The sequence below is a fragment of the Colias eurytheme genome, chromosome 20 (genome assembly GCF_061535395.1).
Source record: "Colias eurytheme isolate Ceu_HAF_F1 chromosome 20, ilColEury1 Martin Lab GWU primary, whole genome shotgun sequence".
NCBI classification, from domain to species: domain Eukaryota; kingdom Metazoa; phylum Arthropoda; class Insecta; order Lepidoptera; family Pieridae; genus Colias; species Colias eurytheme.
Genome location: NC_142999.1, coordinates 1,067,663 through 1,084,505, shown reverse-complemented (window position 1 = coordinate 1,084,505; position 16,843 = coordinate 1,067,663). Strand labels below are relative to the sequence as shown.

General features: G+C 33.9%; 4 protein-coding genes across 5 annotated transcripts; 2 read left to right on the top strand and 2 right to left on the bottom strand.

Annotated features, from left to right (window-relative positions):
* Nucleotides 1-1,132: 1,132 nt before the first annotated feature.
* Nucleotides 1,133-7,332, bottom strand: LOC149899461 (calcineurin-binding protein cabin-1-like). Its single transcript, XM_090113675.1, has one exon. It carries the CDS (start codon nucleotides 7,247-7,249, stop codon nucleotides 1,223-1,225), a length of 6,027 nt encoding a protein of 2,008 aa, XP_089969801.1. The 5' UTR covers nucleotides 7,250-7,332; the 3' UTR covers nucleotides 1,133-1,222.
* A 1,600-nt stretch (nucleotides 7,333-8,932) lies between these two features.
* Nucleotides 8,933-10,225, top strand: mRpS26 (mitochondrial ribosomal protein S26). Its single transcript, XM_090113834.1, has 2 exons — nucleotides 8,933-9,455; nucleotides 9,909-10,225. Exons 1-2 carry the CDS (start codon nucleotides 8,988-8,990, stop codon nucleotides 10,080-10,082), a joined length of 642 nt encoding a protein of 213 aa, XP_089969960.1. The 5' UTR covers nucleotides 8,933-8,987; the 3' UTR covers nucleotides 10,083-10,225.
* A 171-nt stretch (nucleotides 10,226-10,396) lies between these two features.
* On the bottom strand, nucleotides 10,397-14,050 carry Polr3D (RNA polymerase III subunit C53). 2 transcript variants are annotated; one of them, XM_090113832.1, is made up of 9 exons: nucleotides 13,772-14,050; nucleotides 13,502-13,629; nucleotides 13,300-13,412; nucleotides 12,949-13,081; nucleotides 12,387-12,470; nucleotides 11,796-11,902; nucleotides 11,596-11,694; nucleotides 11,041-11,148; nucleotides 10,397-10,639 (listed from the first exon to the last, which is right to left on the bottom strand). In XM_090113832.1, exons 1-9 carry the CDS (start codon nucleotides 13,927-13,929, stop codon nucleotides 10,481-10,483), a joined length of 1,089 nt encoding a protein of 362 aa, XP_089969958.1. In that variant the 5' UTR covers nucleotides 13,930-14,050; the 3' UTR covers nucleotides 10,397-10,480. The 2 variants fall into 2 exon arrangements, with proteins under 2 accessions (XP_089969958.1, XP_089969959.1); XM_090113833.1 differs by lacking the exon at nucleotides 12,387-12,470.
* Nucleotides 14,051-14,319: 269 nt separating this feature from the next.
* On the top strand, nucleotides 14,320-16,759 carry LOC149899458 (uncharacterized). The gene is made up of 4 exons (XM_090113524.1): nucleotides 14,320-14,561; nucleotides 14,643-14,894; nucleotides 15,962-16,111; nucleotides 16,470-16,759. The coding sequence occupies exons 1-4, from the start codon at nucleotides 14,474-14,476 to the stop codon at nucleotides 16,526-16,528; spliced, it is 549 nt and encodes a 182-aa protein (XP_089969650.1). The 5' UTR covers nucleotides 14,320-14,473; the 3' UTR covers nucleotides 16,529-16,759.
* The last annotated feature ends 84 nt before the right edge of the window (nucleotides 16,760-16,843 follow it).

The following is a 16,843-nucleotide window of genomic DNA, read 5'->3' as shown; positions in this document are numbered from 1 at the left end:
AATAATAAATCCTATAGCAAGTCCTTACCACCATCATTTTTATCTAAAGCATTTTGAAATAATTCATCAATATTACGATATCTCAAGTTAGGTCTTTTCACCGAAGATTGGTACCTCGCAACTGGAAGGTGTTGGGAAAGTAGTTGTAAAACTTGAGCAGTGTTACTTTTTATCTGAAACTTTATTTTTCTGACCTGTAAGAAAATTATTATTAATATTTTTAATAAGTGTATTATTCTTTGAGTATCTGGACCCGTATTATTTTACATTTGTCTATGATTCTTGGCGGGTAATTTAAAATTAATTTTCATCGATTATGTAATTCTTTCTGTTTGGTTAATAACTTGATAGTAATATAATTTGAATTTACATTAAAACTATAAAAAACGCATAACTCACTTCGTTTGCACTTTCTGTGATAACTAGAACCAAAACATCTTGTTTATATACGCCTTTAATTTTGCCATTCATATTTAATGTTTCTAAAATTTTTTCTTCCGAAGTAATAAGAAGTTGTTCATAATACAAACGTAGTGTCAACTTGGTTGATTTCATTTCGTATGGCATCCAATTACCAGCTTTCCACAATCTTAAATTATCTATTGTAGCTAAAGCCTTTTCTAATAATATGGTTAGGAAATAGCATTATCTAATTATAATACCTATTATAATATGTAAACTACCTAGCAATAATGTTGAAAATAAGAAAATAAAAAGAATCTTACATACTTTTGTTCATTTTTCACACGCGAATGAAGATTGATCTATATGTGCCAACTATTTTAGAATTGGTTTGAATTAATTATAGATAGTATACATATAAACTCTAAAGTATATTTTTCTTTGAATATACATATTATAATAGCCAAAAATGTAAGGAATAAATTTAGTAAAGCACACTTCCAAATTTCGAAATTCGAATATCTATCTATTAAAATAGGCGGGCAGTTACTTTTTTTTTTCGGGAAGTGCATGCAAAGGCTTGATGTTAAGTGGTCCGCCTTCCGCACCATTCATAATTATTAATACTCAGAGCATTATATTATATTTTTATATCATAAAATTCGAAAAAAATGAAAAATCAATTTATGTAGTTTAGATTTATACTTATGTATTAGTTATTTTAGAAATAAAAAACCTTGAATTAACGTATTAATTATATTTACAATAGAATATCATACATAAATAGTGTGACAAAACCATATAATATGTAGTGTATTAATTAATCATCATCTAAAATTATTATTTCATCTGACGTAATAGGTTTAGGTCTTTCAGGTTCATTGAATGTAAGCGTTTTCTTCGCTTCCGGTTTTTTAGCAGGTAAAGTTTGTTTCAATGTTTTAGTAATCGTGAGCGACGACGGCAGTCGACTGATCGACGCACTCACATCAGCTGCTACATTTTTTGAGACAGAAGGGTTGATCTTTTGACGTTCGGCCAATTTTTCCTGCAATGTCTTACCAGGGCTCACCTGTTGATGTGGTAACGGGGGTTTTGAGTGAATAGCGGTGTTCACTGTTGAAGTTGTAGACATATGTGCTTGAGGAACACTACTCGTAGTAACATGAGAAGTGAGTAGGGAGGAATGACCAGTAAAAGCTGGTAAATTCACGGTCATCGAAGCTGGTAAGGTTGGTAGCACAGTTCCCATACTTGGTGCCAAAGAAGCTGATGCCGACTTTTGTAAACTTGTGATAACCGGTGTAGGTGTCGCTTTAGTTGTGGGCATAACTCCAGTGAACGATTTATGTTTCAATTGCGATGAGACAGTCGTTCTTGACGACCCTGGCTTGGGTCCCCTTTTTTGCTTTGGCTTTGGTAGTTGTAAGTTATATGATGAGAGACTCTGGCCCAGAAATTGCCTATAAAATTCAGCTTGAAATGAATTTTGTATCGGTAGAGCCGGTAGGGGGGCTTGTAGTGAAGAAATATTTTGTAGAGCACTTAGGTAATCAGTTATAAAAGGTACATAATTTTGGAACGCCGCAGTGATATCATGCGGCGACATTTTCGGTAGAGCAGAAGATGTTGAAGCAGTAGCTGTAATTGGCTGCGATTTCGTGTCCGTTCTAATCTGTGGAGTTGGAATAGGTGCACTCTTTGTGTTTTCAGCTGATTTAATACCTTGTTTTTTCTGTAAATTCTGACTTTTCTCTAAACTCGCAACAGCAGCCTGTTGTTTTAATGAATGACCGTACTTCAGAGCTAAATCTAGTAAATTCATATTTTCAGTAACTGGTGTAGTTCGTAGTAATTTATAAGCATCAATTAAGAGGTTAGAAAATTGTTTAGTGGAAGTAGAATTGTTTGTGGAATTGGGTAGTTTTATCACACGTTGATACGCACGAAAAATGTCGAACATCAAACTTTTGAGAGCTGCACGTTCCACATCATTACTTTTTAAGTCAGGCTGTTGGCTAAACTTAACCACTTGTCCTCTTAATGATTGTACACATAATGAAATAGCTTGCTGGGCGAGATCTTCTCGATCTGAATCTCGTAAGTATTTTTTATCTGCATCGGGTATTTTTTGTAAATTAATGCTCAAGTCGAGTAAAGTTTTGTGATCATCTATTTCTTTCAGTATTTCCATTGTGAGTAAAACAGAACGATTCATATGAAAAGCAAAGCTGCCCGCCCTATCTACTTCTTCTAGTTTTATTTTCCAAATGTTGTTGAAAAAATTATTGTTTCTTCTCTCACTGAATAAACCACTTAACTTTTTACCTGATCTACACGTGAACGAAGAGAGCATCAGATCACGACACCTCTCGATATTCTTACCCTTTTTGTAATAAAAGTGATAGTGGCCAAGTCTATAAATAGCTTTATAATGTGGCGCGAAACGACTTGCACAATCCTCTAAAGCATCTTGACATCCCAAGACTATTTTCATGATTTCTTCATCTGTAAGCGGTTTTGATTCTTGCGAAGACTTACTTGAAGTATCACTATCTTTACCAGAATCAGTGCTACTATCAGATGAAGAATCACTACTACTCGAATCTGAAGATGACGATGACGAGGAACTGGAGCTTTCCTCTTTTTTGTCAGTTGTAACTTCAATTTGCTTCTCAGTGTTAGGTTTTACTGCATCGACTTCGACAGTTTCTTGTTTCTCTTTGTCTTTTACGTTCACATCTATTGTCGGTGCTTGTTCACTATTTTGATGTACTGGATCTTTAACCGCAGCTGGATCTTTAGCAGTTGTGCTCTGAACTTGCATCTGCGCCGCCTCTTTAATGCGCTCCGTATCACATGAGGCTGATCGACGTACCTTTGCAGCAGCGACTTCTAATTTTAATCTTTTCCCTTCTTGGTTATCTTCTTCTCCTGCGTCGCTAATCGAACGTTTTAAGATATTAGCTGCGTGTAAAGAGGGTTCGTCGGACTTTTCGTTCTCTCCATCAGTGTTATCTTTTTTCGATCTTCTTATAAAAGGTCCTTGTTGCCATTCCTCAATACATCTTAAGAACACTTTTCCAACAGCTGCTGGTATAGGTTTATTTTCGTGTTGTTCAATGTATTTAAGAATAGAGGCGTGTATTCTATAATGCAATTCAAGAACTTCTAAACAGAAATTTGTTGATGAACTGTAGCTTATTTTTGATGGATATGTAGCACCAGTTTCTTGTAAACTTTTAACACCTTTCATGTAATAATCCAAATAAACGGAGGGGGGCTTGTTTCGTTTTTCTGCAACTTTACCTAACATGTAATAAAATAACCAGTATTCGTCATTAGCCTTTTCAATTATATTGTCGTAAAGAACAGTAGTGAAACATTTTTGTGTGGTATCAAGCAAATCTTCTTTCTGCCTCTCGAGAGCTTCGAAATCTTCCATACTTAACAATTCACTGGCTTGTTTTAAGAGTCGCGAGCAAAACGAATGCACTGCGTAGGCAAAGTTACCATATTCTGTCAATATAGTACAGCTATCCGGCTTTAATTCTAACGACCGTTGATAACATCGCAAAGTTGATTTAGCAGGTGTTAGGAACTCCCTTTCGTTATTTAGATTCTGACAAGAATTTAGAATCCTGACTAAATTTAAAGCTTTTGCTAGTGATATTTGTGCCCACGATTTAAATCTATCTCTATTTATTATTATATCTAACATGTTATATTTAATGCACATATCGCGTTCTTCTTTTTTAAAATGGTGATCGCCAATTAGGAAATAAATATCTTTCATTTTAAAAGGTAAAAGTGGAGGAAAGATTGGTAGTTTGCTCTCTATTCCTTTCATGTATTTCTCTAACTGTGGAATATATTTTTGTGGATCGCATTCTGGAGGTAATAAGCCCAAAATACGATGAAACAACAATTCTGTATCAGCCGATATACCAGACAATTTTCCTTCTAAAGCAGGTAGTTGTAATGGTCTGTAAATCTCATATATTTGTTGTGCTTTAGCCCAATTTAATGTTTGTGCAGTAGCATTGTGGTCTGCAATATATTTTATTTTTTGCTTCCTCTCAGGATGCCCATACAGACAATAAACACATTGCTCTAGGTATTGTCTAACTTGTTCTAAGCATTTAGATAGAGCGGGTGTCCGCAGAAGTGGGACAATTGAATCCAAAATAAAATGTAAGAGTTTGCCATCAGATTTAGTGCACCAACCTCTAGTTCCCAACTGTTCATGAGCAATGAACAATAACATTAAAGGATCTGAGACATCTTCTTCTAGTTCAGCTTTTTCTTTGTCAGTTGTTACTCTCCCTCGACCTTGATCTTCTTCTCTTTGTAAAATGTAGTGCATTATGATCCAAGGAGAAGTTGTATCAAATGGCATGTCAGAAGTATTTGTTTCCATTTGATGGCCTATAATTCTTATAATATCTTCAAGTCCCTGACTCAACTCCTTTTGGGATACGGCTGATAAACAATAATAGCCTTCTGTTTCGAGTATATGTTCCATACAAGTTAGTATTTTAACAATAGTTAGAGTCCATTTCTCATAATCTGCTGAACCTGATGTGTATCTAAAGTAATGTTTTAATGCTTCATGTAAACATATAAATGACCAACGGAAACAATCATCCACTTTATTAAGAGCCCAGTAAGTTTCCAAGATGAGAGTTAATTGGACTGCAAAATCCAATGACATTTCTTCCTCTTGTTCTTTAGCAATTATTTTACAATGCTCAAATGAATCAGTAATAATTGCCAGTACTTCTTCATAGCACTTCCGATTGTATAAATCATTAACCGTTGATAACTTTTTATTCCGTTCCAAAAATTTTATATACTCCACTACTTCATTTTCATTTATGATTGGTTTAAAGCTAAAGTTAATAATTTCCAAACGGTAGGAACTTTTGTGTTCGCCCATGGCTTCAAATTGATCAAATAATTGGTACAAACAGTCTAAAGCGAAATCTTCTTCTTTGTTTAGAATGTAGATGTGCAATTTTATCCACAACTGCCTTAGTATTACTTCTAGACATTCCACACTTTCGAATATTTGAGGTTTAAAAGTGAGTATAATTTCTATGTGGTTTATAACACTTAAGCAATGTGATATTGCTTCTTCTGATTTAGTATTCAATTTTTTATTTATGCAAAATTCTTCAACTAGTAAATTAACAGTTGTATAATGTAGGAGATCTTCAGTATTGTCATCAGTACAAGCTGGAACATCTATGTGGTGATTATAACACTCATTGGCCTCTATAAAATATTTTATAAGGTTCTCTGGCCATTGTAATCTCCATTTCTGCGAGAGAATTTTTAAATAATCCTTCAACATGTCAATGATATCTCTTCTATCTTCCATGTACTTGTTAATAAATGCGTTAACATCTTTTTGTTCAGCTTCTGTATTGAAGTATTCATTATTTTCAAAGGATTTCTCTTGATCTTTATCTTTTTCCTCAAACAATTTCGTTAAGTCAGTGGGAGACGTGTCTCTTGTTTCATTTTCTTTCTTCTTAATCAACTCTGGTACTAAAGATTCAGGAACCATTCTGCGTAATATATCATAAATTGTATCTTGCTTCGTTTTTTTGCGGCCAGACCTGCGTTTGTTGCACCACACCCATTGTTCTAGAAAGCTTAGTGCACTGCCTCGTCTTCTGACTGGTGCCTTTTTCTGTGCTTTCTGTTCAGCTGTAGTCTCAGCTGACTGTTCTACATTTATTATTTCAATATCACTCTCTACTTTTTCATTATCCGTTGCTGGTTTTTCTTTATCAGACATATCATTGTTTTCATTTTCAGATGTAACAACATCTGTATTTTTATCTGTATCTGTGGCAGTTTCATCTGGTTTATTATCTGCCATTTTGGTGCTATCACTCTCCTGTGCTTCTTCACATACTTCCATTTTCTCTTCTTTTACTTCTTTCTCATAAACCAATTGAATGAATGCAGCATGACTCATCGCATTCTCTGTTATGTACTGGTGCATGTGAACTAAAGATTCCCCGACTGATTCCCATGTTAAATTTGATATAGGCTTTTGCAATGTGAGATCAGGCATTTTATATGTAAATTTTGTCTCTCTCTGTTGCTCTATAAATGTTTCATATATTTCATCAGCTTCTTTTAATAATTTTTGTGCAATTTCTTCATCAACTGGCTCATCTTTGCTTAGATCCCACTTGTAAATGGGATGTAAGTATTCCATATAATCTTTCATGTGGCGGAATACAGTATAAATATGCCGACGATAAACTATTCCCCTCAAATAACCAGGATCAAGTTCAAGAGCATCATGGATGACAGCAATACATTGTTCTTTAAAATCTAATCCAAGGAGGAGTGTAACAATTTTATCGATACATGGCCAATGTCGTGGATTTATTTCCACACCCCGTTCGAAAGCGTACAATGCGCGCTCAAAATGTTTTGCACGTAAACATACTAAGCCCAGCTTATGCCAAAGTGTTACATCCGTATCATCGAGCTCTGATGCCGAGGTATACGCATCCATTGATGCTTCTAACTCACCTGAAGCACTGAGCATTCCAGCGAGATTCTTGTAACAGACATACTTTAAATTGTATAATGGTCCAGTTATTTTTTCACCAGGCGCTGGTTTCTTGACATCGTATAATAATTCAGTGTCCAAAAGATCTTTGATGAGTTGCGTAGCATCGGGCAGGTTACCATTCCTTTGTAATTCCAATGCCTTGGCATACTGCTGCAATGCTATTTGTTCTAAAGCTTCTCTGGAAACCTCCTCTTCTGAACCGCTATCTTCTTCCGTTTCTGTATTTAATGCTGCTATTTTAATCATTTTCACTTATTTTTATCTTCATGTATTCTCAATTTAATAATAAACACCGGCAGATTGCCTAATTTTTTACAAAAACAAATCTGCATCTGTCAAAACTATTAACTGTCAATATACATTTTACAAGTCTCGGCAATCGGTGTTGCTATGAAAATACGTAATGAAGAAATGAATATTATATGGATTATATTATATGGTTTTTAAAGATTATTAATTGCACAGGGATCTTGAATATAAAACTAATTTTAGTATATTTCTATCTATACTTTTAATGCAAACAATATAATGTAGGTTTTAATATGTAACGAACTATTAACGAAAGGAAATAATATAATACTAGTGGTCCGCCCCGGCCCCCGGCTTCGCCCGTGGTACCTACATGTTTAAACTATCCTATCTCTCAAGTTGGATCGAACTGCATATAGTGTGCGAATTTTATTATAATCGGGTATGTGGTTTAATTCAAGAAGCTTATATCTAAGACTGAAATCTCCAGTGTATTAGTTAAAAGCTTCTTGGTTTAATTGTATACAGGTGATTAGAGTAAAATAATATAACATATATGTTACCGGAAATGTATGAAATCAAGGAATTGTATACAATTCCTAGGAAATGTGTACAATTCCGATACCATTTAGGAAATGTATAAAATATTGTTTAAAAAACTATTTAATGCATGCATATCCTAGGAAATGTATAATCTTCCTAGGAATTGTATACAATTCCAATATCGTATTAGGAAATGTGTAAAGTAAATGCTTTCTGTAATAAAACACGTTGTTATTTTTTTATTATACCTCTTATTGATACAATCGGGTAACGTTCTAGGTAGACATGATTTACCACCATAGACCGCGTCACCGCTTTCCATCAGGTGGGACTGTGGTCAAATGTCTACCTATCCTAATGTAAAAAAAAAAAAAGTCATACCGTAAAATTGTAATAATATTATGTTCTTATTATCTTACTAATTAACATTTTAAAAATCAACTATCTAACTTTTAACGTAAATATCACAAAATCAACTTATATTTATTCTTATAAAATCAAATTTTAATTTGGCAAGTAATCAGTCCCCTCGTCCCGCTGTCCTCGCGTATATTTAGCGCAGTCGGATTGTACAATCCGCCGTATTACATTACGGCTAGCTGTTTTAATATGCCTAAAATTCGTCCAAAATTCTACAAAAAGACGGTCGCGAGCCGACGGAGCCCCACTTCGTGGCGCTCCTATTTCTGTGTTGTTTTAAAAAACACGAACCTAACATAACCCACCCCCTTATCCATACCAAAAATTTCTGATTATGAATTATCGGCATAGTTACTACAAAATGGCGACCGTTTGTAAACGGCCAGATTATATCATTATATATTATACAACTTGCCTGCGACATATATCAATATCTTAAATGTTTTACATTTCCGATAGCTATTTAGGAAATGTATAGATTTCCTAGGAAATGTGTATAAAATAATTTATTTCACACATTTCCGTACGATTTTAGGAATTACATATATACATTTCCTAGGAATTGTATACAATGACGGATTACATACATTTCCAGTAACATATACAAGCTTTATACAAGACATCAAGACATCTGACATTGGTGAATTTGGAGGTTATGTTGTGATTTTTGACAGATGGTGTATATTTATTTCATTAAATTTTAGTCTCGGAGATTTTAGTGGTTAAAATTTAAGTTATTTCAGAATAGTCCTTATTAAGTTGAATTGACAAAATGATATCGCAGAAATATTTATTAAATCGTACATTGCCTATAGTCATCCAACGTGCTGAGGCTCACCGCAAGCCCCGTTGGTTACCAGTGGCTAAATCTAAAATATATCGTATTCCAAAACGACCAGAAATCTCAGAGGATGAACGTCTGGAACTGCGCCGCATAACAAATAACTATAAAACACAAATGCGCGCAGTAAGACGATTCTATGTTGAAGATTTTCTACGAGAGAAGTTAACTTTAGAAAGTGCTACTTCTGAAATGTCTCAGCGTTTAGAAGCAGAAGAATGGCAGCGTTGTGAAGAAATAAACGATGTATGGAACGCACAAGTTGCTGCTGAAAGAGAAGAGAGGAGAAAGAAGGAGCTGATGGAAATGGAAGAATACTCTCTGGCTCGTATGGAGGCTAAAGACCGCGAAATGAGGGAACGACTTGCTAAGGCATCGGCTAAAATAAAACGAGAAAAGGTTTGTTAATTCATTTAGCAAACAATTCCAGCTTCAATATGTATTTATCATGCATATAAAATCTTACATAAAAGTTTGTTTGCTATTAACTCAACAGCTTGACTAATTTTTAATTTTCATGTGTATTTGGTAGCTTGTATTTTCAATTGATAAAGATGTCCTAGTAGAAAAATGTTTGCCAGGTCAGCTAATGTTAAGATATATCTTGACAAAAGTAAATACTTAAAGAAAATATGTGTGGCACTCGAGGACTGCCGCGGTAAAGCTATTGCATAGCATTGCATCGCTGTGCCGGTTGAAGAGGGGGTGTTCGGTTTTTTCGTTACAGAATTTTTACATTTGATTGCCGCGCTCAAAGTCTGAGATAATAGCTATGCAATAGCTTATTAATTGTACTTCTAATACTTCTCAATTTCTTGTAATATCTCTTATAATATATTTTATTGTTTTTAGGAGCTGAGTTCAACATTTATAACTCCAGAAAACTTGGAAGCAACCATAGATAGTGTTTTAGCCAACCAAGTAGATTATAATTTCGCGATTGACTTAAGCGGAAGACAATTTCCCGGCCGAGATACTAAGATACAATATGAAGACAATAAAAAGCAGGCACAGACAGCAAATTGAAATATAAGCATTGAAAGATATTAAAATATTTCTTATGCATCACGACGGTGGTAAAATTGTATTGTAAGCCAAAAACCTTGGCATAGGAAATTAATCTGTGAAAATTGTTAATAATATGTTAGAAATAGATAAATTTAGTTATATTTAGTGTTTTAATTATACTCTAAAAATTGCCCATTAATTGTGTAAACAGTATTGTGTAAATTATTTGAGATGGATGGATGACAAAGCTTCGCTTTTTTTTCTGACATGTTCTATAAATAATTGCTAGATGAAAAGTTTAAAATGTTCAATAGAAGAAATAAAACATACAATGAGCTGTTATAAATTATATTCTTATTAGTATTGGCATATTTAAAGTTATGTACAGTTTCATAATAATGTTTAAACAACTATAGTTAAATGGACATTTCATCAAACATAGCCTGCCAGTGTGGAGTTATATTTAGCTTGTGCTGTAGAGGTCCCAGCGACACTAGGTTTGCAGACCGGCTTGCATCGTTCACATTCACTGAGACAACTTCTTGGTAGAATGATGCTTTTGTGCCGGAACATACCTGTGAATGAACGTACATGATATCAAAATTTGTCTTTGTCAACTCTTCAACATCATTGAAGTAATTTGATGCTTTTTTAGTGGCTATTATGGTAAGAAAAGTCATTTTAAATATGTAGGTACTTCTTTTTCAAATTATTAACCATTTAAGCATGTTTAAAAATATACAAAATCATGCATAGGATTTATATGGGGATTACATGCATTACAAAGCTGTTAAATTAATTGATTTCTTGATACTTGATAATATTTAAACTACAGATGTATTAATATAAAATACTTATTTCTAGTCATATAAGATAATTACATGAATCTTATAATTAAAAATTTAAAATCCTATAAATTACACTGATGCTGATTAAAAATATACATTTTTTTGCCATATATCATGTAGGTACTTACCTCAAAGATAGTACTGCCCAATGCGAGTGTGACCCTTCCCGACCGGTGCACCCTTAACTTTCCGATTCGACCCTCTTCTAGATCTGACAAGTGACATCGCGTATCGACCTGAAAAAAAAAGAAGAAACTCTTTTGTTTAATTTCCATATTTTATAAATAATGTAAGATCATATGTTTAAAATTAGGTACTAGTTGTCTCGCAGTTTCACTCGCGTGAAATTTCATTCGCATATTTTGATGATCGCTTTTTTTTATTTGCGATGATTTGCGTGTGAACATCTAGCATTAGAGCTAGCGCGCACGAGCAACTTTGTCTCCGCAACTATTTTGTCTCTCCCATCAATTTGTATGGGGAGTTGCGTCGCTACGTGCGCGCACTTTCATACTAGCCCATAGGTGGGAGAGACAAAATAGTTGCGGAGACAAAGTTGCTCGTGCGCGCACTGTCTTAGAAGTTTTTGTGTAAGACAGTTAAATTTAAGTTGAATTATTTAATTTTAAAATGTACATCTGCAACTGTGTGAGTAACAATAATATTAAAAAGTGTAATATTACCGGTTTTTGCTCAGTTTCCTCACTAGATGAAGGTAAGTTGATAGGCTTTTTGCGATCTTCATCTCCACTCCCGCCTCGACCAGGTAATGTATCAGATAACTGGAAAAACGAAAGAAAAATTAATTATTTACCAACTAAATTAAATATGCCATCTGAATTTTTTTCATTGTTGTAATTCTAAATTTAATTTGGAATTTTACCTGTAAAAGTATGAGGGTAGGTTTATCGCTCTTCAATAAATTGGCAACATTTGTGTCTTCGAAAATTTCTTTAACATCTGGAATCGGCTTTTCCTCTGATGCTGCCACTGAGAAAAAAATATTTACGCCATTTTCATTCAACGAAAATTATATAAAACAAGTTACTCGCAAAGTTAAGCACTTTTTATAACAACTATCCATCGAATGTATTAATATGAGAATGTATTGATGTTATAAATAAAAGCACAACTGTGTCAAGGAATAAATAATATTCCAAATGAACATAATAACCCAATACTTAGCTCCATAAGTAAAACAAACTAAATAAAACTAATTTATGTCGACTCCCGAGCGAAATGTGCGAGCAGGATAGCATACTATTCCCTTATATTTGCAAGCAAGACAAATATACTCTACATGTTAGACCCTCAATATAAAAAAAGCAACAAAGAATGTTCCGATAACATATTATAAACGTTTCGGAACTTCGTAAGCCTTATTTGCTGTCTCGTGTTCTTTTGCACCATTTACACTGAATTGAAATTATTCATACAGTGTTCTTTGGTGCTTGTATTATTATCATGGTCTTACATGGTTCACCGTCTTCAGTTGGCTCTTGTTTGACGATAACTTCCTGTTTGACGGTGACTGACGGTTTCTGGTTAATCAACCAGCCTATAAAAGAGTTGGCTTGAAATATATTTATCAATTAGAAAATTTTTAAAGTGAAACTTTTATTACATCGTCTCAAACTTTTTGGTCTGTGTAGCGCATGTCGCGTGTATCGCGGCTGCCGAGTAGGTATACCTACTCGGCAGCCGACCGTTACGCGACATGCGCTACACAAAGCAGTGTTCGGAACCGTTCAAACAGTTTCACTTTTACCGTGGTTTCATAAAACCACACATTTTTTTTGATGTGATAATAATTGTAACAGATATAGTTCGATTCAAATTAATGGCGGCTCGGTAGATAGGTGCAGGTGCGAGTGCGCGCACAGGTCCCTTAACGTCCCGCTAATACCTAAAATTGTTTTCTGTCGGATCGTACAATGTTCCGAGCCGCCGTTAAGTTCGATTCGTACTGTAATAATACCAGGAACTTATAAATAATGAAATAATCAGAATTTAATCAGAAAATAAAAAATACAGACCTCCATCATCCATAGGCAGTTTAACAGGAGCATCAGCGTCAAGCACTGTTTTGAAATCCTCCGCTTCCTCTATTTCATTACCATTTTCACTGAGAATGGCTTTTATCTTCTGCTCTTCATAATCTTTATCGATCTATAAGCATATTTTTAGAACCGTAAAACAATAGTATAGGAGTTTTTTTTTATGAATTCTTCAAATTACAAGGATTCACACAACATTTTAACCTTTAAACGAGAAAATATTGCAAGTTTAGTTTAAATTTATCAACCATAGCTTTTTATGGAATGCTGTGAAACATATTTAAGCAGACCATATCACAACTTAACATAAAACAATATATAAATACATACTCTAACAGCATCCTTGATTCTAATGGTTGGTTTTTGTAATGTGGGTGCAGTGTTAGCTTCTCTTCCACTCCCATATGAAGCCCGACTTGAATGCCTCTCCGCACTACCAATACCTGAAACACCCAACATTCAAAAATATCACCTTTTCATAAATCTTTTATAATGTAAGATATTTTCGTTTAGCTGAGAATGCACTTTTTACCTTCAGAGAATACACCTGATGATTTTATAATATTTGGACCGTTTTTGAAGTTTTTATTTTTATCATTTTTCCGATCCCTTTTGTTTCTTTCATCTTTTTTCTGTTCACGGGTGGCTGCGGTTGATGGACTGTAAGAATAAATTATTAGAATTAACCTTTACCAAATATTTTTTTTTCGAGAAATAGCAACAGAATATTCATTTAAATATTATATTTTAAGCATCATAAGGAAGACCTAAGTTGATAAATAGTTCAATAAATTAATCTTACCCTTTATTTTTATTACGTGCTACGTTCAGATTTGGTGTGAATACTTTTTTATTTGGTTTCACACCGCCCAGCAAAAGATCTCGTGGTGCCTTTAAAGAGGCAAGTCTTTGTAGTGGATTTGATTCAACACCATTAGGTTTATCGTTTGAGTTGGACATTCTATAAAATAAACTGTGAAATTGTAAATAAATAAAATAACGTGATTCGTACGTAAACGATCGAATAATTGGGATGTTTACAAAATGCTTGTTTTGGTGGTTTTGACATTTAACAACAGCTCACAGCCACACAGCTGTCAATGACGACTGTTTATAATTTGGAGTTACCATTTCTCATAATATGTGGGATAGTGGGATAAGAACAATTTCCTAGGTGCACTTGTACTTTAATGAATCATTAAACTGCAAAAAATACAGATGAAACTGTAATTCATAATTAGATAAGTAATTAAATAATTTCTGTATTGATTATTCAACTGTGTAGATTACGTGTAGATGTTACAATATATTATTTTTATTATTGGCAACTGTATTAAGCACAACTGGCAAGTGGCAGCTGCTTCAAGTTTCAACCGTTTTCCGTTATTTTGTTTGAGAAAAGTGAATTGGGTCCGAATTTCGAGATAATCGTATATTTGAAAAACTCTTATAATATTCTTTGTGTTCAAATAATTAATTGAATAACAACTTTATTCCGGAAGAAATGGCTGAATCACTATTCGACATTTTCGGCGATTCTGTAACAAGGCAAGCAATCAAAAATGTTACTCGTCAACCGTTATCCAACATTGGTAAGAAATTTCAAAATTAGTCATAAAGCATATTGTATTCTCCAAAAAAAAATATGTAACGTTAAATGCTATTTATTTAAGAAAACATGGGAAAAACAAAGTCAGCGGGACCGTTTAAACCCAACGAGCCCACAGGACCCACAAAGAAAAATATGGAAACAAAGAAATCATTTCTTTCGAATACGGGCAAAGCTCTGCACAACACGCCTATGCGCCAATGTACTCCAGGAGCTATCAACGTCGGGTCTCTCATATACAATGACGACGAGAAAAAGGAGAAAGGATATTCGTTTGAAGAGCTAGAGTTCACAAAGCCTACTTACGGCAGATATGGTAAATATCATTGCAAAAAATTATAACAATGCACATCTTGCTATAAACATTACAGAATCTACTATGGGGAGTGCTCTGAGGAATTGTTCCACCTTTTACTAGTCGCACAGTTCCACCACCGGACCACACGCCGTAAAAACCAGTTCCATCCGCACTACCTGGATGGTTGGCTCTCCACCATTGTCCGCTTCACCCGCAACTTCCTTCCGCGTACGGTGAAACTGTGGAACGACTTGCCACCTGTGGTGTCAACGAACAACTACAACATTGGGGCCTCCAAGAAAAGAGCTTATTTGTCCATAAAAGGCCGGCAAAGCACCTGCAACACTTCTAGTGTTACAAGTGTTTATGGGCGGTGGTGACCACTTAACATCAGGTGGCCCACCTGCTCCTTTGCTTGCTCTGACATAAAAAAAAAAACAACTTTAATAACAACAGCATTGTTATTGTTAATTTGTTTATATTATTATATTTAATTAATAAAGGCATAGTATATAATACTTTGTTTCCGAACTTATGAAATTGGAATTTAATATTATATGCTATTGGGACTTTTACAAACACAGTATTTTTACAAACTGTAAGCTGCTGAACCAAAGTAGTAGTGTGTAAACTACAACCCATACAAATTAACTTGAGACCTGAGCCCATTACATTATTTTCAATATTATAGGTACCTTTCCAAAATTAATAAAATAATAGGATAAGCAAGCAAGTATGTACCAATTTTACTTACTTTGTGTAGTAATATTTTAATGAAAAACTAATATATCACAAAAGAGTTTTCCGCTTGTGGCTCCGCCCGCGTTTTCTAAGTAAAACCCGCATAGTTCCCTTTCCTGTTGGATTTACGGGATAAAACCTATGTGTTAATCCAAGTTACCCTCTATATGTGTGCTAAATTTCATTGTAATCGGTTCAGTAGTATTTGCATGAAAGAGTAACAAACACACACATCCTCACAAACTTTCGCATTCATAATATTAAGTGAGTCTCAAGTTAAATCGTACAAGTTATAAGTATTGCTTATTAGGTTGTGGAAGCATGTAAGCTTGATATTATTTCAGACAACTTTCACGCGGACTATTATGCCTGCCTGCTGCCTTTAACAGAGGATCAGATTGCTAAAGATGACTCACTGTCCGACATTCCACCGCCACCCACTCGAAGATTCAGTCTTGAGCTAGACTGCTCATATCAAGATGATTTCTATACAGGTATAGTTACCAATATTTTATATGTTTGCTTCTTTATATGTATAATTGCTGTAATTATTTTGATTAATTTTAATATGATAGATCCCACTTGAAAATGGGGGGTATATTTATTGTTAAAAAATATTTAGAGAGTAAAATAGAGAGTAGAATTTAACAAGGGTACTTACTCTATGTTAAGATAATGCATTGAACACACAACAAATGGTCTGCTTTTTGACAATTATTTAAATTAAACATTTTTTTAAATACTTTTTAGTTATCAGAAGCTAACTTGCTTTTACTTGGTATTTTAGTTTATAAAAATCTCATATTATTAAACATAGCAATTACATAATATATTGTGATTTATTTTTTCCAGATGAATTCTCCATTGACAGCATTCCAGAAATGGAATTAAATTTACCTGATATATTTTAAGAATTATATTTGAAGCAGTCTTAAGCATTTGTATAATTTTTTTCAATAAGTTATAGGATAGTTTTTAAGTTATGGGAATTCTGAATTTACTGTGGAAATTCAATTGGTCACATTTGACCAATAAAAAAATAGTGAGAAAAAAAGGTGTACATTTATTTGTTGACTTTAATTTGGTCAGTTTCAATTACTGGATTTTTAAATCCACAAAACTAATATTTAATTTAATTCAGTATTATTTAAAATGTAGGACAGCTAAATTTTTAGTAATGGGTAAATAATTAAGATTCAGTGTTAAATTGTAATTTGTTTATTTTT

Coding starts and splice junctions, on each gene's coding strand:
- mRpS26 (XM_090113834.1), top strand. CDS start 8,988: ATGATATCGCAGAAATATTTATTAAATCGTACATTGCCTATAGTCATC. Junction 9,456..9,908: donor CTAAAATAAAACGAGAAAAG/GTTTGTTAATTC, acceptor TATTGTTTTTAG/GAGCTGAGTTCAACATTTAT.
- LOC149899458 (XM_090113524.1), top strand. CDS start 14,474: ATGGCTGAATCACTATTCGACATTTTCGGCGATTCTGTAACAAGGCAA. Junction 14,562..14,642: donor TCAACCGTTATCCAACATTG/GTAAGAAATTTC, acceptor TATTTATTTAAG/AAAACATGGGAAAAACAAAG. Junction 14,895..15,961: donor GCCTACTTACGGCAGATATG/GTAAATATCATT, acceptor ATATTATTTCAG/ACAACTTTCACGCGGACTAT.
- Polr3D (XM_090113832.1), bottom strand. CDS start 13,929: ATGTCCAACTCAAACGATAAACCTAATGGTGTTGAATCAAATCCACTA. Junction 11,695..11,795: donor CTACCCTCATACTTTTACAG/GTAAAATTCCAA, acceptor TCGTTTTTCCAG/TTATCTGATACATTACCTGG. Junction 11,149..11,595: donor AGGAAACTGAGCAAAAACCG/GTAATATTACAC, acceptor TTTTTTTTTCAG/GTCGATACGCGATGTCACTT.
- LOC149899461 (XM_090113675.1), bottom strand. CDS start 7,249: ATGATTAAAATAGCAGCATTAAATACAGAAACGGAAGAAGATAGCGGT.